Source organism: Boleophthalmus pectinirostris, unplaced genomic scaffold (genome assembly GCF_026225935.1).
Source record: "Boleophthalmus pectinirostris isolate CB_2022bp ecotype Guang Dong unplaced genomic scaffold, ASM2622593v1 HiC_scaffold_21, whole genome shotgun sequence".
Taxonomy (NCBI): domain Eukaryota; kingdom Metazoa; phylum Chordata; class Actinopteri; order Gobiiformes; family Gobiidae; genus Boleophthalmus; species Boleophthalmus pectinirostris.
The window spans coordinates 32,897,099-32,925,094 of NW_026571175.1; the positions used below are offsets into that span (position 1 = coordinate 32,897,099).

Sequence of the window (27,996 nt, forward strand, 5' to 3'; positions counted from 1 at the left end):
GTTCAGTCCTCGTTCAGTCCGGCACCACAGTTTAAGTCACAGAAATGGCCGTTATCCGTTTATTCCATTTTTTCATTTAAACACAAAATTGAAAAATTAAAAAAATCTTTATAGTTGTTTTTCATTTTCTTATTTTTGGTTTTATATTGAAAAACAAATGAACGAATGATACACTTATTGCCTGCCCATACAGAAAAGAACCAAAACAAAGAAAAAGCAATATGATTTTATTAGTTTTGGCTGCAGTGGATCAGCCTGCTCTTCTGGTACATGTTTGCGTTGCTGTTACAGGTTAGTGTCCATATTGCGGCGTGGTTTTGTTGTCGAGTTGTTGTTGTTTTCACGCGTTGGCTTTGTTCATCACCGTCTCCCCCAGCGCCTCCAGCACCTCCCTCTTGTAATCCTCGAAGTCTCCGTCGATCTGGTTCACGGAGCTGTCCTCCACCACCCACAGCTGGCACTGCGTCTCCGTGATGAGGCGGGCGTCGTGGCTCACGATGATCACGGCTGGAGGGGGCAGAGAGGCGGAAATGTGAGGAAATGACCAACAATGGGATTAGGTCTGCATTTTAAATTCTGCCAAATACGAGGGACATGTTCAAATCAGATAAACCTTATACTTATACTGATTGTAATGCTGGTTTATTCTTAGTTACAAAAACATTGGACATGATGTTTTTGGCTACGTTGAAGTGACCCAAATCTGATTTATTCGCCCCTATGCTCCTGTATCTGATCTTTTAATGACTCAATGAATGATTCTGAACGACACAGATCCAGTTTTTTCAAATGCGACCCAGGCCACTTGTATATGTGCTCCTAAAACTGATACATATCTGATCTTTTGACATGCGACTTCAGTCTGAACGGTCAGGTCACATTCATCCCACCTACACGTCATCAACAAGCGACAAACATCACTATTCTGCGCTGATTCCTCTCGCGAGAGTGGTACACGTAGGTGCTCACAAATGTACACAAACAGTCTCATCATAAGAAACATGTGCCTGAACTCAGTGTCTGAAGCAGTGAAGCACATTTCAATCCCTCCACTCTTGGTTGTGACGCCGCACCCACGTTCCTTTCAACGGATGTCGCTGCCACTGCCCCACAAAACACCACGGCCAAAAACCTCGTCCTTCTCCTTCTCAATCTCATGTTTTTCCATGTCCATGTTTAGGCGACTTCCGTAAACACTGAGCACGCTCACTGTGTGTGACGTCGTCGTGTCCTCCAGTGTTCATGCGGGACACTTTTGTTGTGTTTAAAGTTCACACTGGAGATCACATACAAATCACATTTAATTGGAAATGTGAACGACCTCACAAAATACTCTGCATTGAACACTAAGCCCTGCAGTCTGAACATAGACTTTCAAGACAATTTACCAGAAAAACAGAATGAGTCATTTGGGTTGCCAATTTCAATATTGAAATCCAGTTGGTTTTAACCTAAATGGATTCAGGATCTGGGTCATCGTGAATCATGGTAACTACAACGCTTAAGTCAAATTTGCACAGATCTCTCACTTTCTCTCAAATGTTACTATGCTCGGTCAAACCCTGCATCTCTGTTTATCTTTAGCACCAAAAGAGCTTCTTCTTAAATGGGCAGAGGCGTCTGTTCTTCTCTCACCACTGTCTTATCTTATCTGTGCACATTCACAGTGTCTCCTCAGCTCAGCCAAACATGAATTGGCTCATAGTTCAACAGTAAAGTTCTCTTCTCCTGAGCCCTCGTGTGTGTGACTATTCAAACCAGTACATCCACATACCTCCTTTATATTCATTAATGGCCTCTGACAGAGCATCAATGGACTCGATGTCCAAGTTGTTGGTAGGTTCATCCTAGAACAAAGAAAATGCGATGAAACAAACAAAACAAACAGATTCAAACAAACAGACTCAGTAACCTCAGGTGTACAGTTTACAAGTTCTTTAAATTCTCCCACAAAAATGTGACTGAAAAAAACACTAGAGGACAACATAAAGTAGCTTTGTGCCACTAAAAATACTACAGCTGATAGAAAAAGTGTTAAAGTATTATTTATGTCAAAGGAGTTGTGATTAAAGTTAGTCCCAACAACTCACACCACTTTCTGGTCTGGTGGTTATCATGGAAACATCACTGCATCCTTTCATAAGGAAGTGAGTCAACTCATCTCTCTTAACCATAGATCTGTAATAAAACTGGATAAGCCCTTCCCCCTTTTTCCTGGCTCGAGACCGACTAGTGGCCGCTCCAGGTACTGCAGCTCCCGGGAGCTTGGGCCTAGAAAGAATTCTCCTGTAGAAGCACAATGCATTTTTTGGGAATTCAAACGGCCTGTGTTCTGCTGACAGAGCATCCACAACTTTCACAAAGATCCAAAGATTCTTTTCTATTTTCACAACATAAACTTTAAAAATGTTTAAATCCCCAAAGCGTCTAAAAATGATCTTGTAAGATTTAGCCTGGCCCTGCTCTGAGACCGCTCTAGCAGTTCTTGCGCTGATTGGTCCAAGCGCTCCACACCGTGCACGTTACCTGCGTCACACGGGTGGGAGGAGCTCGCCTCTATTGAGGAAGTAAATGCGCAAGTCAACATTTTTTTGGGGCCCATGAGCACAGGCCACTGAAAACAATGCATCTTGGGTTCACCATCCAGATTTTATTATAGTTCTATGCTCTTAACCTACCAAACAATACAAAAGAGAATGACTCAAGGACACAGAAATGACATTGTTTAATTTTTTTTAGCAAACTCAAACACTTCAATTTCGGAATTGTATAAAATAGAAAAACAAATCTCTCACCAAGATGAGGACATCAGGCTGGCGACAGGAAAGCTCAGCAAACACCACTCTGGCCTTCTGCCCACCTGCAGGAGGACATGTTCACATCATAAACCAGAGTTTTTAAAGTAGTTTATTAACCTAAACTTTTATAAAACTATGCAAATCTAACTATCCATGCACTTTGTAGGTGTGGGTGGTTAGAGTTGTATTGGCGTTGTACCGGAGAGTTTGCAGATCTGGATGGTGTGGGCGTGACTCTCCAGTCCAAACCGGCCCAGACACTTCCTGGCGTCCTGGTACTGAAGGTTAAAGTTCCTCTGCAGATACTCTGTGGCCGTCTCCTCCATGTTCAGCTGGTCGGCGTACTGCTGGTTAAAGAAGCCCACTTTCTACAAGAAAAACAACACAGACGTTTGTTTATTTCACAATTTAATCAAGTATAATAAGACATTCATTTGTATTTTATCCTTCTACACTGTAACAAGCGCTGATCTTAAACAACCTGACACAAACCGGTGCATTTTCAAGTTTTTCTTGGAGAAATTTCTAGCCTGGGCATCAAACATGTGAAGGATACAGGGCTGACACATAAATTGGAAGAGACATTACAGATACAGAAGAGGATTTTCCATAAATTCTATTAACATTTTGACACCGGTCTCTTGCTATTTAGGTCACTTAATTAGAATTTATTAAGACCATTTATATTTAATCTCTTTAATGTAGTTTGATTTCATGAACTTACCAGGCGATGGTTCTTCCTCATCTCCCCTTTAGTCTGGAAAATAAAATATTAGGTACATTTAAATCATGATTCTTTATTATCAGACATGTTCAAAGCCACAGTGGTCCGTACCGGGTGTAGTCTGCCGGTGAGCAGGAGCAGCAGTGTACTCTTCCCCACTCCATTCGGTCCAACGATACAAACTGAACAACAAAGACATGCAAAATAACTATTGAGACGTCGATTAGTGGGGATACACTGCTCCAGTTTCAATATAATAGTGTACTCGTGACAGTCAAGTGGAAATAAATGCTCTCTAGTTTCCTGAAAAGAATCATTATTACTGACCACAATTACAATTAGATTTTTGTACAGCACTTTCAAATGTTTTTCACTGTATATTCAAGTTTCAGATTATTCCTTAAACACACAAATTTTCTAAAATATTAAACAGACCTGCAAACTTGTCACTTTTCAGCTACAATCGCGTTTTTCTTAGTCAATTGGTTCATTCACATGAATAGCACAGAAGAACCAGAGAGTTTTTTTTCTTTTGGGGCGGGGGGGTCTAGTTCGGAATTAAATTATTCTCCTTCGAGATTATATAGAAATAATAATTAAAGTTTACATGGAAAACATGTTAAATCGTATTTATTTAATTCCACTCAGCATCAGGGGTGGAGAAGGGTTCTGATTGGACAGGGACACGAACGTATTTACGTCGACCGGAAGAAAACACACACTCGGTTTGTCATTATGCATGGGGATACACCCATACAAACTGGGTAACAGTGGTCCAAACCCAGACTCCTGAACCAGAGGGAGCAGCTCTGGTTCAGGTCGGGCCCAGAGGAGCTGGAACGGGGAACAGGGTGTGGTTTTAGGTGCTTCGGCCTGAGAAGCGCTTTTCCTGGGAAGAACCAAATGCGCAAAGGACGGAAAAAGATACAACCCACCAAACGGGATTTGCATTTCTGTCTGGATGTTTTGCACCACCTCGGCACCAGCCGCAGTCCTTGAGCACAGACGACAGTAGCAGCCCGCCCAGACCTGTAGTCCACACGTATTCTCACTTTCGCCAGAGGATGGCACGGAACCCCTCGGACCCAGTACATTTCACACTGGTCTTCCTTTCCCCCGTCTGGAACCAGCACATGGAGGATATGGAACCTCGGGACCTATCTCACAACACCAACGCACTCGGAGGACGGCACAAGACTAAGAACTAAGGCTTAGGAATTAAGTGTTTATATGGTCTTTTTAAAGCAGAACACCCCCCTCCCTTTTTCACCCTTTTTTCTCTGAGGAGTTTGCAGGTCTGATTAAAATGAAAAATGAAAAATAATAATAGTCAAGTATTGTTTTTTAAACCAGTACTTGACTATTGTAGCTCAAACGTGGCCTGGGTTTGAGCTGAAATCCACGTTAACTCACTTCTGGAGTCCATGTCAATACCGAAGTCGACGTTCCTGAAGAGCGGCTTCTGTCCCTCGTATCCAAAGTCCACACCTGAGGAAATGCACATGTTTAGTTTGATTGACAGCAGTGAGAGTTTGTCCTGGCAGGGTTCTGTAGATCTTACTGTGCAGTCCGAGGATGGGCGGGGACAGGGGCGGGGGGTTTGGGAATGTGAATTTGACGGTGTATTCTTTGGGTCTCTTGAGGAGCTCCGGTGCTTCCAGGCTCTCCTCCTCCTGTCCTCCCTTCTTTTTACCCTTCTGCTGTTTGCGGGTCAGTGCCTCCTTTGTCTGCTTCTCCTGAGGATGAAAAGTACAATATTTGAACAACTACACTTTGGTAATTTTGGTACAATTTTGTCATTATTTATCATCTGGATACCACAGAGGCTGCACTAGCACTGATTATTCTTAATTACAAGCCAGTGATTAAATCTGAATTGTTATCAGTAAAACTCATATTATAACATTGTTTCCTCATATTTTTTTGGGACACAAATAGATCAGATTTATCACTTTTTTTTTTTTCAAATTTAGCTTTTGTCATTTTTAAATCAATTTCTCACACCACTCCTCTGCTGCTAGAATGAGCTCTGAAGGTTATGTTCATGTTTTAATAATAGTGATACATAAGTCTGTGGTAGAGTGACCAGATTTTCAAAATAAAAAACTGGGACATCCTCATTTTTTTGGTGGATGGTAATAATAAAATTGAAAAAGTGAAATGAAACAAGTACGTAATTAAGGAAAACTGTTAAGCAGAAACCATTCATGATGAACATGTGTATAGTCACATTTTCTTTGTGTTTTGGTCATTTTTAAGCAGCTTTTCTGTATTTTTACCTAAACAAATGACAATTTATGCCTCTCTTTACTGTTGCCAGTATCAAATTGGTAGGAAACAGGAACACCTGGGACATTTCTTGTATGAAACTGGGACAAATCACTGGATTTGGATAAACCTGCTGGGACAGGGGACACAGGGCTCAAAACTGGGACTGTCCCGGGTAAATAGAAATGTCTGGTTACCCTAGTCTGTGCATTATTCCTTCCTCCCATAGTTGTTGGTGGTAAGTTCTTGCTTTAGTCACAGTCGCCCTGGGGCAGACTCTTGTACTCACGGCCTGTTTGGTGGACTTGCCGCCGGCCTTCAGCTCCTTCAGCTTCTTCTCCTGTTTGTCGTACTGTTTCTGGAGCTCCTTCTGCTTCTGGACGTACATCTTCTTAAACGTCACTGAGAAAGAGAGCACCAGAGATGAGGTGGTGTGGGACTTGGCCAATGGAGGGCAGTAATGAATCATTCTGATATATTTACTTGAATAAACCAAAGGAATTTGACTGAGATTTGAAAAGCTTGTTTCTGCTTATTTTAAAAAAAATCCCTGAATTTCCAGAATTGTTTTGCCTGATTTACACTCAAGCTACACTGACTGCAAATTCGGTGTGTGGTTTGCAAAACTTAGATTAAAACCAGTGTGGGAAATCAAATTTTAACAGGACAGAGTCTGTTGAAGGTAGTAGGGAGCGGGGCCTGATTTTTTTTGTTATTAATGTTCATATCTTGAGTTACAGACAAAACAGCAAAAAATAAAAACACCAGGATCATGTAGAGCAGGTTAATATGAACATTTTAACCTCATTTAACAGAACGTCTGACAGCAGCAGTTACACAGACAGAGGCGACAGTCGATGGAGCTGGTGTGGTATAGTATTTTGACCCCGCGGTGAGGTGACCCCAGGGTCAACATACCATTTAGTATTTTGACCCCGGGGTCAGGATTCTATTATGGTATGTTGACCCCCCTATGAAAATCTATATTTTATTAATAAAGAACTTGAATTCTATAGAAAAACTTTGAATATTAATACAATATCTGCAAATTAAAACATATTATTGACATATTTAAAAGTGTTTTTTGAAGAACTCAGATGCATTTTTTATGTCGATTATAACTTTTGAATGTTAAAAATGACTTAGTTGTTTAAGCACATATTTTACTGAAAATGAGATCAGTTGTTATTAATTAGTTAAGTAATCAAAGTGATGTATAATGATATGGAATCTTGTTAAAATAGACAGGGATGATCAATTGAGTAGTTAAATAGATGATAGAAGAAGGTTTGTTAAATGGTTTCTGTAATCAATAACTTCACTTAAAATTACATGTGGATTATCTGAACATAGTAAACTAAAAACCATAACAATGTAAAATACAATATAAAAGTGACATAATATGACAAAATAAACAATTGAATTTATCTGGAAATATCTTAAAATATCTGGAAATTCACAATATTTATCTCATTTTGTGTAGTTTTGACTGGTTTTAATTAATTAATTTTCTAAAGCAAATTATTTTACACTAGAATATTTAACTTGTAATGTTTTTTTTATTCCACTGGCTAAAATAAGAAGCCAACTATCCAAAATTCAATTTGGTTTTTCATTTTTAAAAATCTTAAAACGTAACTTAATCACATATAAGTGATTGCTATGTGTATGCAATTTTAACAATACGTCACATTTACACAAAATACCAAGTCCTTTTCCATCAAATCATTCCTTAAAATACCTTAAAAGAAAGTGAATATGTAGCAATATATAATAAAAGTAAATTGCATGAGAAATAATGATCAGATAAGTAACTACTGAAGAAAATAGTAAGGGGAGTCAAAATCTTATCGGGGGGTCACCTTACTATAGCGCTATGTTGACCCCGGGGTCAATATACTATGAGGGTCAAAATACTATCACACCTGAAGTGCTTCCATGGTCACTTCCTCCAGTTACAATCTATGGTACAACATGAGTTTACTCCCCACACCTCTAGACTAGTAGTGTGTTGGTGGTACGTACAGTAGTTCCCTCTGTAGTAGTAGAGCTTCTGGTTGTCCAGGTGGATGATGTCTGTACAAACGTCGTCCAAGAAGCTCTGGTCGTGGGACACAATCAGCAGAGTTTTCTTCCAGCCCTGAAGGTAACTGAGGGGAAATCAGAACTCTGAGTCACTGGAGATTTACCGCTGAGCAAGAACTAAAGCACTGACTAAAACTAAGGTGTGAAAAGCAACACCTTAGGGCTGAACAATTTGGGGAAAATATCAAATTGTGATTTTCCTGAAAAGCACTGCAAATGTGAACAGAATCCTATTATTAAAACATAAATCTATTCTAAAGTTCATGTTTTGAACACGGAGGAGAACTGACATAAAAACTGAGATATAAACTGACAAACTAACACAAGAATCACATTTAAGAACATGTTTATATAGATCTAAACTACAGGGTGAGCGTTTTTTTCACAGAATAAGTTATTTCCTTGAGTATTTTCAAAATGCAATTTAGACGGCCCATATTACACTATTTTCTGATCTATATTATAATGTTGTAACAAGTTTAATTCACACATGTTCTTCTCTCAATCAGAAAACACTCTTACACCTTGTGATGTTATGTGGTGATACAAGAAGTGCTTTTAAACTCCACACACCTTCACTTGAATAATTTGGGCAATTTTATCTCTACTCAATTTATACAGGTGTATCCCCAGAATTTATGTATTTCTAGGTTTGACTACCGCAAATGTAAGACTTTTTAAGACGCCTTAAATGAAAATTAAGCCCAACATTGCACCCATTATGCGAGCGAAAAACACCAGATCCAATTCTAATAATGACCAACCAACTACGGTAGCTTAAATACTACCACTACATGACATCACAAGGTGGAACAGAGCATTTTGAGCTTTAGAGATGTAGACAGACTAATAATAAAGGATTACTCAAACGTGTGTGAATGAAACAAAACACAAATCCAGGTCTGTTTTTGATAAGGAACAGCATTATAACATGGCTTAAAGCAGGGGTGTCAAACTCATTTTGGTCCGGGGGCTGTATCCAACCTACTTTAATCCCAAAGGGGCCAGATCAGAAAACTAATGGCAAATAAACCCCAAAAATAACAATAAGTTCAAATATTTGTGCAGAGAAACAAAAATCTATTACAGAAATCTATTTTTAATTGATAAACACAATGTTTTAACATTAACTTGTATACAAATAGGAATAAGTCCATTTTTCTTGGAAAATCCTGCACTCTGCTCCACTTTTTTGATTTTTGACATTTTGCTGATGAGGGTGTCACGGTCAACAGTCAAAATGATCGTCCTTTAAGAGCGTTTGGAAAGAGACAAGTCTTCATTTGTGCTGCTCTGGTGGGAGGGGCCACGTACAGAGACACTGGAGACGCTGATATGATAAACATCGCAGAAAATTACCAATATTTTAATAGAAAATATAATTAAAATATTTTAGTAGAAAATCAGCCGAGAGCCAGATTAAAGGACTTGGAGGGCCGGATCTGGCCCCCGGGCCTTATGTTTGACACCTGTGGCTTAAAGAGTCAATTCTGTGTTATATAGAACCTTTCAATTTTGTGATTACACTTGCAGCTCTGTTAGACAAGCACCAATATATGACACAATCTCACATAATGGACCAGTATCGTTATTGGCCATCTTAAAAAAAAAAAAGGCTCACCACTTCTCCATTACAGACACTTACTTGTTGAGCCAGATGACGGCGTTCAAGTCCAGGTGGTTCGTCGGCTCGTCCAACATCAGGAGAGTGGGCTCCATGAACAGCGCTCTGAACGGACGGAGAAAAAAACAACGTTAAAGAAGCTGTGCCTGATTTTTACCGTCTCAAAATTGTTCCTAGAGTATTCCAAGCATCTTCATTACTCATTGTGATGAGTTTATAAATACGTATCACGGCTTTGACGCCATAGCTGAGTTTTATTATCACATTAATGCCAACAACAAATAGCATGCCAACAGCGCAAGTCCTGTTTGTGGAGGATAAATTAGATAATTAGATGCCGAGTGGTCCAACTGCTCTTTTACAATAATAAAAGTTACCTTATTACATAAAAACAAATGATATAATACAGTCCACTTATGTAACAGATAATACTCCCTACAACTGTACAACAACTCAGCCTTATATAACAGATAATACTCCCTACAACTGTACAACAACTCACCCTTATGTAACAGATAATACTCCCTGCAACTGTACAACAACTCACCCTTATGTAACAGATAATACTCCCTACAACTGTACAACAACTCAGCCTTATATAACAGATAATACTCCCTACAACTGTACAACAACTCAGCCTTATATAACAGATAATACTCCCTACAACTGTACAACAACTCACCTTTATGTAACAGATAATACTCCCTACAACTGTACAACAACTCACCTTTATATAACAGATAATACTCCCTACAACTGTACAACAACTCACCTTTATGTAACAGATAATACTCCCTACAACTGTACAACAACTCACCCTTATATTATAACAGTTAATATTCCCTACAACTGTACATCAACTCACCCTTATGTAACAGATAATACTCCCTACAACTGTACAACAACTCACCTTTATATAACAGATAATACTCCCTACAACTGTACAACTCACCTTTACGTAACAGATAATACTCCCTACAACTGTACACCTCACCCTTATGTCACAGATAGTCCTATGTCCTGTCAATTACTACTTCATCTTTGCACTTTTTCTCCTTAAACATCTCTTGTTTATAGCTGATATATGTTTTGTATTACTTTATTTTTACTTGTACATATCGATTTGTATAATTATGTCTTATTTGACACCAGTCTTTTGCTATTTTTGCTGCTTTTCAGTAAAGTTTGTGTAGTTCTAAGTTTGGTGCTGGTGTCTGTGTTGTCTGTGCTCACCGGGCCAGAGACACTCTCATCCTCCAGCCTCCAGAGAACTTCTTGGTGGGTCTGTTCTGCATCTCTGGAGTGAAGGAGAGACCGGCCAGGATCCTGCGAGCTTTGGCCTCCGCTGCAGCCGCTCCAATCACTCTCAGCTCCTCGTAAACCTGATGCACAGGCACGAAAACAAATCAATACTGCGTGTTACATGTCTGATGATAGAGCAGACGGTATAATCACATGAATTCAGCCTTAGTATGCATTAAAAAAGTAATTTATGAGACCTCTAGGCTCAAAATTGAATGTTTTATCCTTGCTATAAAAGGTAAGATACACTTTATTGTCCTTTTGGGGAAATTTGTAAAAAATGAAACTTATAAGAACGGTTATAGGGGCAAATTTGGAACCAGGCTGTAAATTCAGAATAGGATTTTTTTTAACAGACAAAATAGTGAAATAAAAACACCAGGATCATGTAGAGCGGGTTAATACCAACATTTTAAGACTAAATGACGAAGCTCAGAGCAGCAGTTACAGAGAAGTGGGGCCATAATATTTCAGACAATGTGAGCCAGGGTCAGAAGCAGTAAGAAGTGCCCACAGCTCACCTCCCATTTGGAACGCAGCGGCTCGTACGTTAGCCTTATCTATTTATATATACAGTTTATGGACAGGACATGTTGTGGGGACTCAGTGGAGTGTGATTGTCCTGACCTTGTCCAGTCTCTCGGCCACACTGTCCTCTCCCTTCTCGAGTCTCGCCTGCAGCTGCCTCTCCTCCTCCAGCAGCTTCAGACGCCTGGTGTCTGCCTTCAGCACAGCCTGCACCGCGGGGGTGTCATCTGCTACCACCTCTGTAAACACACACACAGTTGTGTTGGAACAAATGTGCATATAAAACACTTCTTATATTTATATATTTCATATAGAATTAAAAAAAAAAATAGAAATGAATCATACGAACAGGCTAAAAGCAGCACAGGCCATTAGCAACATAACAGTAAAACTCTAGATCAGAAGTGTCAAACTCAAATTCACAGAGGCCAAAATTAAAAACTGGGACTAAGCTGTGGGCCAAACTAAATATTTATAGAAAAATTTCAACATCAAACACCTTTACTTATTAAAATAAATGTTTAATAATAGTTTTTCTTAAACATTAAGTCCAGAACAAGCATCATATAAAATAGTCGTTTTTATAGCCTATTTGTAGCCAGAGGACCAGCTCTAATACATATTTGCTGTGATCTCGCGGGCCAAATATAATTATATCGCAGGCCAAATTTGGCCCCCAGGCCCAAGTTTGACATGTCTGCTCTAGAAGAACAGACATAAAGACTGAAGTATGAACTGACAAACTAAAACAAGAATCCCATTTCAGAACATGTCTGTACAGATCTAAACTACAGGGTTATTTTAGCAGATCTTTTGTTGTTTGTGAAGGAAATTACGAACAACTACAGCTTTTCTAATTTACCAATTGCGTCCATAGCAGTTTGGTATGAACCCATCACAGCAGCGCCAAAAAATGTAAATGCTCTTAAAACTATGTCTAGTTTATCATCTTGCATTTTAACTAAAGCTATGTTGTAACAATAATATTCTTTTCCCACCAGCACTAGAGGATAATAAAAATAGACTTACCCTGCTCACACAGAAGGACGTCGATGTTTGGGGGGATACTCAGAGCTCTGTTTGCAATGTGTTTCAATAGTGTGGTCTTTCCTTTACTGCAGACACAAGACATTTATTGCATTAATATACAATTGTCCACTAAAGTGAGGTAAATTAGAGAAATAATATGAATAGAAAGATGAATAAATAAGCGTACTTACCCATTTGGTCCCACCAAACCGTATCTGCGCCCGGCCACGATCAGCAGGTCTGCGTTTACAAACAGCTCCTTCCCGTGGGCCGATATACTGAACCTCTCCAGCTACAGGAGCACGAGAGACAAGAGAATCAACATTTAAAACTTCAGTGCAACTTTACAACATCACACTTAAAACTGCTTTCAAATTGCAACAAATATTATCTAGATTAAGTTACGTTTTAAGATTTTTAAAAATGAAAAACCGAACTGAATTATGGATAGTTTGCTTCTTATTTTAGCCAGTGGAATAAAAAAAACATTACAAGTTAAATATTCTAGTGTAAAATAATTTGCTTTAGAAAATTAATTCATTAAAACCAGTCAAAACTACACAAAATGAGATAAATATTGTGAATTTCCAGATATTTTAAGATATTTCCAGATAAATTGAATTGTTTATTTTTTTAGTACTGCATTTATTTACTGATTTTATTATATTTTTTATAAATTTTATTATTCTTTTATCTATAAATTCTATTAGTTTCTTTTGTTTGGAACATAATTCTGCTGACTTTTTAGAGTTAAATGTAAAAAATGCAACTTTGGCAGCTGTCTTGTTTATAAAAAGTGCTGTAAAATAAAGTTGGATTGGACTGGAAAACAGTAACAGCTTTTATAATTGACTAATCAAACCTAAAAGACGTCTAACATGTTTCTCAGTCGTGTCTGTGCTGTGTGTGTTTTTGCAGGTACCTTGATGTCCGAGGCGTTCTCGAGCATGGCCTGTCTGGAGGAGAGCTCCGCCTGAGAGATGGAGAAGTCTCCCTCCATAGCGTTCTGAGCGCGCACACTGGCCACCTGACGCTCGTACTCCAGCTGCAACACAAGTCAGTGTCACTCACGATTCAATACGATACTCGATACATGGCTCACGATACAGCGATACATGTGATAACCTATATACTGAACATATACTCTGTTACATTACTGTTTTTTAAGAAACAAATACATTTTAATAACGATATTTCTTTATTAAAGTGCAGCCTGTGCAAAGTTAATATGAAATACATTTATTTCATTTTCATATTATACATCTAGTTTGCACGTTTCTCCTCGTTGGGTTTCCTCTGGGTGCTCTGGTTTCCCCCATCAACCCAAAACATGCAACACAGGTCTCCAGGAAGAACAGCTGATAACTGAAAGCTAAGGTCAATTAAATACAATCAATCATTTAACCTGCTGAGGGACAACAGGTGGAAATTAGCACTGGTGCCACAACCTGGTACAATGCATCTCTGTTGTTAAGGTTGATGTAAATTGTGCACTGTCCCTATCTCATTAAATAAATAAACTAACTTTTAATCATCAAAACAGTGAGGTGTCAACAGTATCTATGAAAGGAATTTGACTGGACGACAAAAATTTGATATTTCAGGAGCCCTTTAATCATATAAAATTTCTACAAAAACATGCTCCCATTATGTTGGAGAAATTGTGGCGGATCACTCACAGATCTTCTGGGATTGTCCAGTTCTTTGTAATTATTGGCAGGACAGAAAAGACACCGTTTTGTGAACGCCCCATGGATATTACGTACTCGGAGCATTGTCAGATAATGTATGTGTAAAAGTAACAGTATGTTCTTCGTAATCTTTTGACGATTGCACGAAAAATGATAACTGGGGGAAACCCTCCCCTCCAACAAGGAAAGAATAGACACAAGACTGAAACAAGTCTATATCATGGAACAGCTGACTGACAAACTTCAGCTGAAAATTGACTTATTTTTAGAACGATGGACTCTGGTGACTCTATACCTGAATAATAACTAATATAATAACCCTTCAAGGATTGTTCCAAGTGTTTATTTGCACTGCTGATCTTAATAAATTAAAGAATCATCAAAAAAAAAAAAAAAAAAAAAAAAAAACATCAAAACAGTGAATACGTCAAGTGTATTGCATAAACAAGTTTCCTTCCACTAAATCAGCAACAAAATTGAAGTGGAACAGAGCATTTTGAGCTTCGGAGACAGACTAAGAATAAAGGTTTACTCAAACATGACCCCTCAACTCCTTCAAAGTCAAATACAGCCACTTACAACAAATAATTACAAAATGCTCTTCGTCTTTTTTCCTCATTTATTAGTTTCCTTAACTTTGTCACTCTGTCCAAAACCACTCATTTGGCTGCGTACCTGTTTCTTTTTCTTTTTCTTCTCTTTCTTGCTGAGGTTGGCGAAGGGGTCGTCCCCGTGCTCGTGGACCTGTTGAGCGATCACGTCCTCCGCGCTCTGGGACAGGACAGAGAATCAACGCACGGATCAACAGAGTCTCACCTCATACAGAGAAAAAGCGACAGAGAAAAAGAAAGAGAGGAGGGACTTACCAGCATCATGTCTCCTCCGTCGCTCTCCTCCTCTTCATCACTGGGCTCAGGCGCTTTGTCTTTCTACAAACACGGAAAGAGAAAATATACAAGATAAGAGTTATTAATATTGGAAAAATATAGATAATCCTTAAAACAATGTAAGATAATTTATTTAAAAAAAAAAGATCTTCAAAATTATTCTAGTACAAAAGTAGTGACTTCAAATGTTTGTAATGGAAAAAAGGAGGATGTGACTTTCTGTTTTATGTCTAATTTTACGTATTTATGTTTGTTCTCATGAGTATGATTATTGTTTAATGCTTTATTTTACTGTCTTTAATAAAAAAATACATACATACTATTAAATGTAAGGCAAGAGAGTGAAATTACAGCTAGGTGATTTTTATTCCTCATATTGATCAGTCAAGATTTTCAGTAACGTTTTATTTTGTCCTTAAAATCTAAAAGACTTTCAATATTCCTGAACGTAAACAAAACCATAAAACACAACGGAACCCAGGCAATCTAAAGAAGTAAAAATCGCATGAGCAAAAATATAGTTAAAAGGTGCGATTTTGACTTCTTCGGAGCGCCTGGATTCCATTGTGTTTAAAGTTTTAATCCTTTTTCCAAGAGCACCCTCTACCTGCTCCCACTGATTGGAACACCTGCAGCAAACAGCCACATTTTTGTCTTTTCTGTAAACAAACCCATCTTTTTATTATAGAGGTGTTTTTTAAATGATATTTTTAATAAGGCAATTTCACTTTTTCATTGCTTAGTCATAACATAAACTCTTACCAATCTCACCAGCTCGTCAAATCAACGATATTTACAACTTTTTATAAAGAAATACAATTAATATCATGCAGAATGGAGTTAAGGATTTTGGCCTCCATGATATTTTCTGTTTCTCAGTGGCCTCCTCCTGGGCTAGACCAATAAATACAAACAAACTATACCTGTAATTTTTGCAAATCTACAAATTACACGTACACTACTGGTCAAAACTTTTAGAACACCTTATTTTTTCCAGTTATTTATTGCGATTCAAGTCGTGCAAGTGCAATGAAGAGCTTGAAATGGTGCAAAGGTTAAAAACTGAACAGATAAAAGAAACAAAACACAAGTCCAAGCTCTGCCAAAACTACCTCAGGAAAAAAGAACAAGATGGTAAAGCTGTGTGAGTGTCCAGCAGCACAGTGTCCAGACTTAAACCCCATGGAGCTGGTTTGGGATGAACTGGACAGAAGAGTGAAGTGACCTACAAGTGCCACACATTTATGGAAACTTCTGCAACAGACTTGGGAAGAACTTTCTGAAGAATATTTGATTTATGTTGTAAAAAGAACGAGCCATGAGTGTGTTCAGCTGTTAGATCTGCCAAAGGTCGACACTTTCATCAATCAAAAGTTTAGAATATGTTTTGGTCGACAGTAAACAGTAAAAAAACTGGAAAAAGTGTGGTGTTCTAAAACTTTTGACCAATAGTGTATTCATGACAATTTGGTTTACAATGTTTACTGTATCGCTCTACAGTTTTGGAGTATTAATACGGCATAGAATGTTAACGTTCTAACCTTGGTCTGCTTGACTTCAGGTTTCTTGTTTTTCTGTGACACTTTCTCCACTGCCACCTCCTCCTCTTCCTCGTCAGACACAGCCTAAAAAACAAGTTAAAGTTAGAAACACTCACCATATTATCAGACTGTGGCCTTTGGAAAGCAACTGCCCACTGTAATTTGTACCACAATGCTTTTTTTCACATGCAAGACCCAAAGAGAGAGTGTGTTATTTGTGATTATTTAGTTTAGGTTTTCCATTTTTGACCAGAAGAAGTTGAAATGATTAGATGAGTCAAGTTTTGTTCACAAATAATATAATAAATAGTTAAAGGCTCTGCACACAACTGTTTTCCCAGTAAAGATATACTATACACTGCAAAAAAGCTTAAGATATAAACACTTAAATCTATCAGAAAATGACTTAAAAGTAGTGAAATTATCTTACTGCATGGATAGATAATTTTACTTAACAAATTCTCTTACAATAAACAACCTCTAGACTAGAATTAAGCATCTCAGAACTAGTAAGTAGATCATAAATCTAAAAACAAGATGAATAACCTGATATAAGTTTTAAAATCTTGGCCAGATTAGAGAAATTTGCAGTGTATCTAATTAAAAGTGTTTTATTGTCCATAAATCAGGAAGTGCTTGGTTAGTATTTGCATATTAGTTGTTGTTAGGAAGGCACTTTATTCAGTTAGTCAGTTAGATTTAAAAGATAGAAAGCAAAACTAGTTAATTTTAAAGACTGTACAAATCAAGTACAGCGCCTTTAACATTTTTTTTAAAGATTACCGTATTTTTTGGACAATAAGTCACACTTTTTTTCATGGTTTGGGTGTTTCCTGCAACTTATACTCTGGTGCGATTTATATAAACTACATATAAACTTTTCACAGTGAAGCCGTGAGAGGTTCTAGTCTCGTGTGTCAGTATCTGCTGCTCCTGTTCCTCCTGTACCACTGTTACTTGGCTCTACTGCGCATGTCTCCTGCAGAAAGAGCCTCTGTCCTGCTGCAAGTAGTGAAATATTCAGCTGAAAACGGTAAGCAGCAGCAGAAAGAAAGTTTGGAGTGAGTGAGAAACTCTTGAGGGACTGTTGAAAAGTGGGGATGGAGAACACAGCTTCACGGGAACTGGGAGGATGCAACATGAAATTTTCCTGGAAGTCACTGGATGGATGGACAAAGCCTGAACTTCAGTGACACAGAAACCATGCTGTTGGGATTCAGAAAGACCGGAATAATTCTAACTGGAACTGATGCTGAGTCTGACGACAGCGACACAGAAGAGGAAGTGGAGGTCGTGGAGTTGCTCAGAAGTGACACCAAGGATGAAGAATTGAATGGATTTATGCCGGACGTACACTGTGCGATATTTTCGGTCGTGTCACTCAGCCCCAGCTTAAACTGTCCGACCAAATCACAGGGTTTAACAGTTCACAGCTCATGAATCATGTTCTCACACTGAATGAACCGATGCTTGGATGCGACTTGCCTGCTCACACTGTACGTTCACATAACGACCGGAGTTGTTAAAGTTGTTGTTCCGGAAGTAGAAAACCACGAAGAAGAAAAACCACGGAATTAGAAAACCACAGATGTGCGGAGACACAATGCTGAGCCACTTCTGTGTCCGCGCATGCGCAGTCTGCCGGATTCTGACAAATCGGTTCGTGGAACAACTTCAACAGAGCGAAACCTTCACGAGAGGCGACTGGATTTCAAACAAGTTTGATTTTCTTGCGACCTACGAATGTCGATCGGGAGCTGGTCGTGAGTCATTAATCGGTTCTCTTTACCCCATGTAAACTACACGAAGCACGACACACGATTGAAGCCAAAACTCGGCCCGATCCCCAAAACAGTCGCACGAGCGAAAAATCGGCTCAAAAAGGGTCAAAAATCGCACAGTGTACACCCGGCCTTAGTGATTTGGAGTGAGATGGAGAGTTTGTTACACTTGTTCTGTTCTGTTGTTTACGTTATAGTTTATCTGAAGAACTGTTCATATGTGACCGTTGTTCTCTGTTCTATTGTTTTTACTCGAACTTCACTTTCAAGATTAAATGTTGGTTCCTGGTCTCTGATTTTAGAAAATACATTTCTCCCAGAAAGTGCGACTTACATGTTTTTTTCTTCTTCATTACGCATTTTTGGCTGGTGCGACTTAATACTCCGGAGCGACTTATAGTCCAAAAATACAGCATGTTGACAAAATGAACAGTGCACCCACCTTTCCCTTCTTCTTCGGCTGCTCTTTCTTTTTGCCCTTCTCAACATCCTGTGATTAAGACGTTACACACAGACACACAGAGACACAACTCAGGAAAAAGAGGTCAAAGCCACGACACGCGAGAAATGCTACAGGAGGAAAACTAAAACTACTATTAAGAGAGCTCAAAAGGACTGGGCATCAAAATGGCCTTAAAATGACAAGTTTTATGAAAGCAAATGTCACTTCTAAACAATTATAAAAGACTGTACATCAAAAAAGTAGGATAAGTCAATGCGAAAACGGATTAAAGAGGAGACATTATTCAAAAACTGACTTTTTTTATTTATTTTTTTTAGCTTTCTACCACGTTTCTACCAGGTTTTTAGGTGTAATCACTGCATGTTTGAGTAATCTAGCGATCTCCCCGGGGCTCTATTCAAACCCTCCTTAAGGTTATTTTACATTTTTGATAAATATACAAGAGTAGAATTTAAAATAATACACTACAACTTCACAAACTTGACATGGAAATAAATTAAACATACTGTACAATACGTTGTTTTTGGCGAATACAGCATTTTCAGAATAATAAAAGGTAACATGGTGATTTAAGTGTGTTATGTGTTAGCAATTAATACCCCTTAGAATTGTAATACCTCCTCTATAAATTTTGTTTTGGATTGCTTTTTCATTATAATTTAAGTTCCAAAATTCAAAATGTGAAATCTTTTTGTTTATTTCCCTTGAAAATTACAGGATTGTCACATAGGCCCTTTTGATTTTACTAATCAGAAAATAATCACAAGATTCAAAAGACTCTGTTCACCATCTAAAACTCCAGTACTTTACCTTTTTAACTACTTTTTCCTCTTCCTCTGAGTCATTCCCCTCTTCCTCGTCACTCTGGCCTTGGCTCAGAGCTGCAAAGATGTTCCCCCCCTGAAAACAGAAACGGAATCAACAGAAAAATTATATTACAAAATGATATTAAATTACATAAATTATATTACTATTAATGTCATAGGTCAAAAGTACCGCATAGTGTGACCATAACTTTCACACTAGAATTGTTCAGAGTAAGTTTTATTTTTTAGATTAGATTATTTACTTGCCATTTTTAGACTTGGACAAATTGTATTGATCCACAAGGGAAATGACTTGGACACAGTAGGTCACACATCCCAATATAATATAATAACAAAGAGTAAAAATATATATATAATTATGCCAACTTACATAATGTTAGTAATAATAATTCTTAAAATACTTTCAAATGTTCTCCTGGTCTGGTAATGACTAAACCAGGACTAAACCAGGACTAAACCAGGACTGAACCAGGAGTGTCTGGACGGGGAAAGAGGTGCACCTGTGTAGACTGTCGGGTGATCAGTAAACCAGGACCAGACCGGGACTGAGACCGGTTCAGTCCTGGTTCAGTCCCGGTTCAGTCCTTTTTCAGTCCTGTTTTAGACCTGGTTCAGTCTTATTTTAGTCCTGGTTTAGTCCTGGTTCAGGCTTGGTTCAGTCCTGGTTCAGTCCTGGTTCAGTCCTGTTTTAGTTGTCCTGTTTTAGTCCTGTTTTCAGTCCTGGTTCAGTCTTGTTCAGTCTGTTTTAGTCCTGGTTCAGTCCTGTTTTAGACCTGGTTCAGTCCTGTTTAGTCCTGGTTTAGTCCTGTTTTAGTTTTAGTCCTGGTTCAGTCCTGGTTCAGTCCTGTTCAGTCAGTCTGGTTCAGTCCTGGTTCAGTCTTTAGTTTAGTCCTGGTTCAGTCCTTGTTTTAGTTCAGTCTGGTTCAGTTTTGTCAGTCCTGGTTCAGTCTTGTCAGTTTAGTAGTTCCTGTTTAGTCCTTTAGTCAGTCCTCCTTTTTCAGTCAGTTTAATCCTGGTTTAGTCATTTTTTTCAGTCCTGTTTCAGTCCAGTTTCAGTCCAGTTTTAGTCCAGTTTCAGTCCAGTTTCAGTCCAGTTTCAGTCCAGTTTCAGTCCAGTTTCAGTCCAGTTTCAGTCCAGTTTTCAGTCAGTTTCAGTTTTAGTCCAGTTTCCAGTTTCAGTCCAGTTTCAGTCAGTTTCAGTCCAGTTTCAGTCCAGTTTTAGTCCAGTTTCAGTCCAGTTTAAGTCCAGTTTCAGTCCAGGTTCTGTCACAGTTTAAATCACGGAAACGGGAAAAAGGTCGTTATTTGTTTTTTCCATTATTCTTTTAAACACAAAAATCGAAAACTGAAAAAACAAATCATTATCCGTTCTTTCATTTTGATTTTGGAGACAAATAATGAAGAAAATAGTTGTTTCTTCGTTTTTTTATTTTTGGTTTTATTTTGTAAAACCAATGAACGAATGATACACGGATTATAAAGCTTCGAGAGGGTTTTTAATGGCTTACGTCGTACTGTGGAACAAATACGAGCAAAATAAAAGCATCGAACCCCTAACCTGAAGTTACACTGTGCACATTTAACTAAAAGTGTAACTCTGAAATTTACACGGTTCGTATGACTTGATAATTTGGATTAAACAGGATTATACACACAATTTGTTACGATGCTTTTATCATGACATTACAATGCAGCAAAAAACAATAACTATTAAACTAAAAGAGGGAAAAAAAGTAATTTGCGCTTTGACAAACCTTATTCTTCTTGTTGCCTTTAGGGGGCACAATAACTGGTGACATAAGAAATCATAGAGTTAGAGCTTTATATATAAATAAATAAGTGATTTTAAAGGCAGAGAGCGTGTTTTTACCGGGCTCCTCCTCTTCCTCCTCTTCATCACTGGGCTGGACTGACAGCTTCTCCAGTTTCAGCGTCACATCCTCGTCCTCGTCCTCGTCGTCTGCCCCTTTGCCTTTCCGCCGGTCTTTTTTCTTTTTCTGAGGCTGGAAAAGTCAAAATGCATTAAGTTTTATATAACAATTTCAATTATCCTGAGTATTTACTTTTACGATTTATGCCAGATGTTTATTAAAGGGAAATGGTGAAAGGAGGAAGAAGGCAAATCTGTCAAACTAGACAAATTACAAAGCACTCTCTTAAAAAGGAAAGAATACTGTTCATCTCGAGGGTTTATTCCTCTCAGTGAGTCAAACAAATTGGTGAATAAAGCCATAGTCTGTATATATAAATGGACAAAGCTAACCCTGTGTTCTAAATAGAAGTAATCGTGGACACGCTTAAGGCTCCATCAACTCAAAAAAAAAAAAAAAAAAAACAGAAAAAAAAAAACGTCCCCCTCCCTGTGTAACTGCTTAAATTACAGAGAAAATTTTCTTAAAATGTTCGTATTAACCCGCTCTACATGATCCAGGCGTTTTTATTTTGCTATTTTGTCCATAAATCAAGATAGACAGACAAATAAGGTGCCTTCTTTAGGGTTCTTTGGGGTTTACACCAGGTTTGATTGACAGTGTTGTTGGGTAATACAGTATTACGGTATCCCGCGGTATCAAAAAGTAGCAACAGTATCAGTCTCATTATCGTCATTAAAAAAATCTGCAGCGCACATGGACCTAATATAATACTATAATTTATTCATACCTAAATGTTTTTGCTCAGCACAAATTAATGTGTGGTTGTATTTTCAATTTAATGCTATCACGAATTTAAAACTAATAGTGTTTATAATGTTTCTTTTAACTGCGTGGGGACATGACGTTTGATTCATTTCGTTCCGCTGTCAAATGAAGCTCATAAGGGAGACAAGACAAGACGGCAAGTCCGACCGCAAGTAAGTTGGTCCTAAAAAAAATAGTAGCACTTCTGCAATTTGGCAGCATTTTGGCTTCAGGTGCACATTTGTTTACGTTTTACAGAAATGAAAACTAAAACCGCATGGCTCATTTGCATAAACTATAAAGTGTATAAAGTAGGGATGGGCATTCGATGAAATTTTCTTAATCGATCGTCGGAAGAATTAACAATCGATTATCGATTAATCATTAACGTTTTTATATTAAAATGATCATCATTATTATTACCATCTGCACTACTAATCTGCATAAATAAATTCAACTTTACGACATATAAACCGTAACGACTCTAGAGCCACATCAGCCCGTTTGACATTATAATGTGTTTAATTCAGTTTTGCGCAACTCTCACAGAAACAAAACTTAAAACCACATCGCTAATTTGTATAAACTCAGCGAAGATAAAACTACAGCTCTTGTATCGCTGATGCGGTCAATTTCTGTCGGATTAAAAGACATGACTCAGGTGAATACAGGTTAGTGTGACCATATTTGCGTTTGTCAAAACCAGGACACCGTACGGGGGGAGGGAGGTGGGGACTCGTCATCGACATTGCGCGACTCTCACCTGGCAAAATTTCTTCCCACTGGACACCGAAACATATGTTCCTGCTTTATACACTGTGCACATGGACTCACACTTGTCCCGAACGCAACGGAAAGCGTGGATTTTCTTGTACAAATCATCGTTAAATACACATTTGCGCTTTGGTACGTTGCAGACTGACCCACTGTTTGTGTCTCACTCCTTCTGATGCAGAGACACATGTACAGACCCTGTTTGGTCACGATACACACAGCAACCTACATTCGGTTTGTCGATTAAAATGAACGTAATCGATGAAATTCTTAATGATCAATTATCGATTAATCGACTAATCATGCCCATCCCTAGTATAAAGTATAAAGCTTCTGTCGAACTAAAGGACACGACTCAGTGGAATATGAGTGTTCTTTCTGTGACAGAGGGGTGTTCTTCTGATGGTGAGTCTGTTCTGTGCATGTATCACGTTGGAGATGATTCATGTGAAACTTTTCAGAGATTATACGTCTGCAGGTCATAAGCACAGACCGTATAGTTGTATGGCTTCCTAGTTTACCAAAGTCGTACTAAAACATTTTGGTAATACTGTTTAACCTGGTAAAATCCTGAGAAGGTTTAACCGTATCAAAATTTGGATACAGCCAATTCAAAAAGCTCAACCCCAGTGTTGTCATCTTGTGGTAATTACTTAACTACTCTGTGTTTTTAAAGTCTACACCTTCAGACTATACTCAAGATCAAACAATATCACCCTGTAGTGTCCCAGCAGAAGCAGTCCTTGTGCCCTCTGCTGACGATTTGTAGGGGGGAGTTTGAATTGTTTTGCAAATACTGTAAACTCATATTGAGCACTAAACAAAAGCTGTACAGAAACACCTGAAAAGCCTGAATACAGTGTGAAATAAAAGCTTTAAAATGGCTCCGTGTCTCACCTTTCCTTTCCCCTGTGCTTCTTTAGCAGGAGGCTCCTCTGTCTTCTCCGATTTGCTTTCTGTGGCAAGATCCTCAAAGAACTGAAGCAAAGACACAGTTTCAGTTTAGAAAAATGAACAGCAAAGAGGAGCCACAAATGTTAGGCACGAGAAATTAAAAGACATGTTCTTCTTGATTTTTTGTTTTAATTTTCACAATTATTCCCCCTTTTATTTACTCTAATTCCCTAAATAACAGGTGACCCTTTTGACCCTTCCAGTGTTCAGTGAAGATTAGTTTTTCCGATTACTTTGAGGGAAATGTTACAGTTTGTGCCAAAGATCAGGAATTCAGTGATTAAATGCAATTGGAAACAAGCTGAATGGAACGGATTATGGTTTAATATCGGTCAGAGAGTCAGAAAATAGCCGCTGGAAGCCTTATGGAGGTTATTAAATAGTTGACTGATACATTTTCTCAAAGGTCAAAATGAGATGAAAATGCTACTTACGCTCTTTTTATCCTTCTTATTTTTCTTGCCCTTCTTCACAGTTTTTTCTGTGGATAAAAAAAAGAAAACAGTTATTTAATATTTCCATTTTGGGACCTTGAAAACTTTTTTTTCCAAATCAAAATGGATTCTTATCATTTAAACTGCTTTGAAAAGTAGGAATTTCACACAATTTCTCACTGCCTCTTCCCTGAAATGTCATGGATAACTTGTTTAATGTGCAAAATTATTCCTGTGGACAAACCAACACAGTCATGGGTCTACACATGCAGAAACCAGCTGGAAAATCCCCCTGACTTGTACACTTTATGAAACAAAGTTAGTTAATCTATGACAAAAAAAAACAACTTTATATATATTGTATTAATTACACATTTGACATGCAAAAATTATTTTATTCTCAAACACACAAATAGAGTAAACACAGTCCGTCAAATTACTCCTCAGGAATAGTCACAAGAGAGTAAGGATGTGCAAAAATATCAAAATATCAATATATCGTATAATTTAATTTGATGATACAGTATTGATATCATGGGCTGCTGTATCGATATATCGTCAAGAGTATTTTTTGGTATATTTTACTCATTTATTTTGTTACAGCGCTACAGTTTTGTTGCTTGTTTAGAAGAAGGAATCTCATTTATTAGAGATGTAACAGCATCCAAATCTCTCGGTACAATATTTTCACGTTAATCATCTCTCGGTACGATATTTATTGTGATATTTTGTGAACTATAACAAAAGTGCGAATATGCGACTTTTTCCTCTTAAAATGCCTTGATAATACTAAGAACTAAGATCTAAAACTGCTTAGAACTGTTATTTCTTCAAGTAATCTGCAAAGGATCATGGTCTATGTAGTTCCTTCTGTCCTGTTGCTGCTCCATAACAATAAATTTACGCGAAGAGACTTGTAATTTGATATATTGTGATGGTCCACGATTTTATTGAGAGACTTTTGATGAATACGATATCACGATATTTTGGTTATTGTCACATCCCTATCCTTTATGCGACACATTTGATATTTTCACGGTGCTGATGATTAAAATGGGTGTGTGCCATATTGACTTTGCACAAGAAGTGGCTTAACAAAGACTTTAGTATTGCAGCCATGACTTAGTCTTTTTTTTTTTTTAACTGAACAGTATCGAACTGAATTGAAATATATCGACTTGAATCGTATCGAATCGTAAGCTCATTGTATCAAGAATATGTATCGTATCGTGGTTATTTGTACAGATGCATGTATCATATCAACAACTCATCAGCTTTATAGGGTCAGAATACTTTTGAGTGAGCACTGTGTTTGTTATTTAACATCTTAAAATCGCCACTGGTTTAACATTAGACTGCTCCATGATGTGTGAAGAGACGATCCTGAGCTCTATTGTTCAGAAGCTCCAAATCCCTCAAAACTATTCAGTTCTGGAGTCAGCAAATGCCATTGTGTCCTCCACAGCTGTGAGAGCAAACAGGCTGCTGGGTAAACATACATTATACAATCTTGATCATACAAACTACTATTAAAGTGACAATTGTCTCCAGTGCATTACAGTGGAGTTACATCATTTATGGAAGGTTCTGCCAAATATTCATGAAGCAATTATGGCTTTTTTAACTCTTTTTTGTGAATTTGGGAATGAATTTGTCAAATATTAGTTCATATATGCTTAAAAACATAGATGGGCGATTGTGTTTCTGGGTTTAAAAGGCCCATATCACACTTCTATGTTACAATGTTGTCCCCTCATCAAAAACAAACCCTGCATATTTAGTCTGAGTTCTTCTCTTAAACAGAAAATACTCCTTCATACACCTTCACTAGAATCATTTGGATCATTTTTTAAAATAATGGATTTGCCAAACTCCACTGCCCAAAGGTAAAAAGTGTCTTGAAAACTACAGCTGCATGACATCACAAGGTGGAACAGAGCATTTTGCTTTGCTTTGGAGATGTAAACAGACTAATAATAAAGGGTTACTCAAACATGTGTGAATGAAACAGGATGATGCAACAACATTCTAACATGGCTTAAAGCTCACAAGAGTCAATTTTGCTTAATATGACACCTTTAATTAGACCAGACGTCCCTATTTTCCTGGGGCAGTCCCAGTTTTGTGCCCTGTGCCCCCTGTCCCAGTGGATTTATACAAAAGCAGCAATTTGTCCCAGTTTTATACAAGAAATGTCCCAGGACCAGGAGTAAACCAAGACTATATCAGGTCTATTTCAGGGCTAAACCAGGGCTAAACTACGGTTAAACCAGAGCTAAAGCAGGTCTAAATCAGGTCTAAACTAGGGTTAAACTAGGGTTAAACTAGGGTTAAACCAGGACTTAACCAGGACTAAACCAAGACTAAAATAGAACTATATCAGATCTAAACCAGATCTAAACCAGGTCTAAAGTAGGAATAAACCAAGACTATTTCAGGTACAAACTAGGACTAAACCAGGTCTAAACCAGGTCTAAACCAGGTCTAAACCAGGTCTAAACCAGGTCTAAACCAGGTCTAAAGTAGGACTAAACCAAGACTATTTCTGGTATAAACTAGGTCTAAACCAGGTATAACCAGGACTACACCAGGACTATTTCAGGTCTAAACCAGGTCTAAACCAGGTCTAAACCAGGTCTATACCAGGTCTATACCAGGTCTATACCAGGACTAAACCAGGACTAAACCAGGAATATATCAGGTCTAAACCTGGTCTAAAGTAGGACTAAACCAAGACTATTTCAGGTATAAACTAGGTTTAAACCAGGTATAACCAGGACTACACCAGGACTATTTCAGGTCTAAACCAGGTCTAAACCAGGACTAAACCAGGAATATATCAGGTCTAAACCTGGTCTAAAGCAGGTCTAAACTAGAACTAAACCAGAACTAAAACAGGACTATTTCAGGTATAAACTAGGTCTAAAGCAGGTCTAAACCTGGATTATTTCAAGTCTAAACCAGGACTAATCCTGGACTATTACGGGTCTAAACCAGGTCTAAACTAGGATTAAAACAGGACTATATCAGGTCTAAACTAGGACTAAACTAGGACTAAACCAGATCTAAACTAGAGCTAAACCAGATCTAAACCAGGACTAAACTTGGACTATACATCAGATCTAAACCAGAGAAGCATAAATTACATTTGTTTAGCCAAAATACAGAAGAAACGTTTCTATATTTTGCCTAATATAATTCTAATTTTAATTCTAAAGCTCTGTTGACTTTATTATCTCCTGACATCTGCTCCATTACGCAGTGCCGCTACAGTTAGCTCCGATGCTAACGCGGACCGCTTGGATAACACGTAAGCGTCTTTACCAGCGGCTGCCGGCGGGGCCTCGTCGTCCAGCCACTCCGCCTCCTCCTTGGCTTTCCTGGGCATGGCGGTACCGGGGGGATGTGTGGATAAATAACACTCGTAAAGCTCCGGTGTGACGCTTGTTACGGCCGCGCTCACATGTCACGGGCCCCGAGTCAGTGCGGATGGTGCCGGTGCGGTGCGCTGCTTCTACGCCGGGGAGAGAGCGCGGCTGTGCGGGCTCGGGCGCGCTGGCTCCCCCTGTCGACCGGAGGAGGCAACGCGCACCTACAGACTCATCTAT

General features: G+C 38.3%; 1 protein-coding gene across 1 annotated transcript; it reads right to left on the minus strand.

The window, feature by feature from the left end:
• Window positions 1-211: 211 nt before the first annotated feature.
• Window positions 212-27,910, minus strand: abcf1 (ATP-binding cassette, sub-family F (GCN20), member 1). The gene is made up of 26 exons (XM_020925901.2): window positions 27,713-27,910; window positions 24,389-24,435; window positions 23,898-23,978; window positions 21,419-21,551; window positions 21,303-21,337; window positions 19,532-19,621; window positions 18,701-18,748; window positions 16,478-16,561; window positions 14,916-14,978; window positions 14,725-14,820; window positions 13,281-13,403; window positions 12,550-12,650; window positions 12,359-12,444; window positions 11,429-11,568; window positions 10,733-10,881; window positions 9,521-9,604; window positions 7,816-7,940; window positions 6,080-6,192; window positions 5,084-5,258; window positions 4,936-5,010; window positions 3,634-3,704; window positions 3,523-3,555; window positions 2,998-3,166; window positions 2,796-2,860; window positions 1,775-1,847; window positions 212-507 (listed from the first exon to the last, which is right to left on the minus strand). Exons 1-26 carry the CDS (start codon window positions 27,774-27,776, stop codon window positions 341-343), a joined length of 2,490 nt encoding a protein of 829 aa, XP_020781560.2. The 5' UTR covers window positions 27,777-27,910; the 3' UTR covers window positions 212-340.
• Window positions 27,911-27,996: the final 86 nt, after the last annotated feature.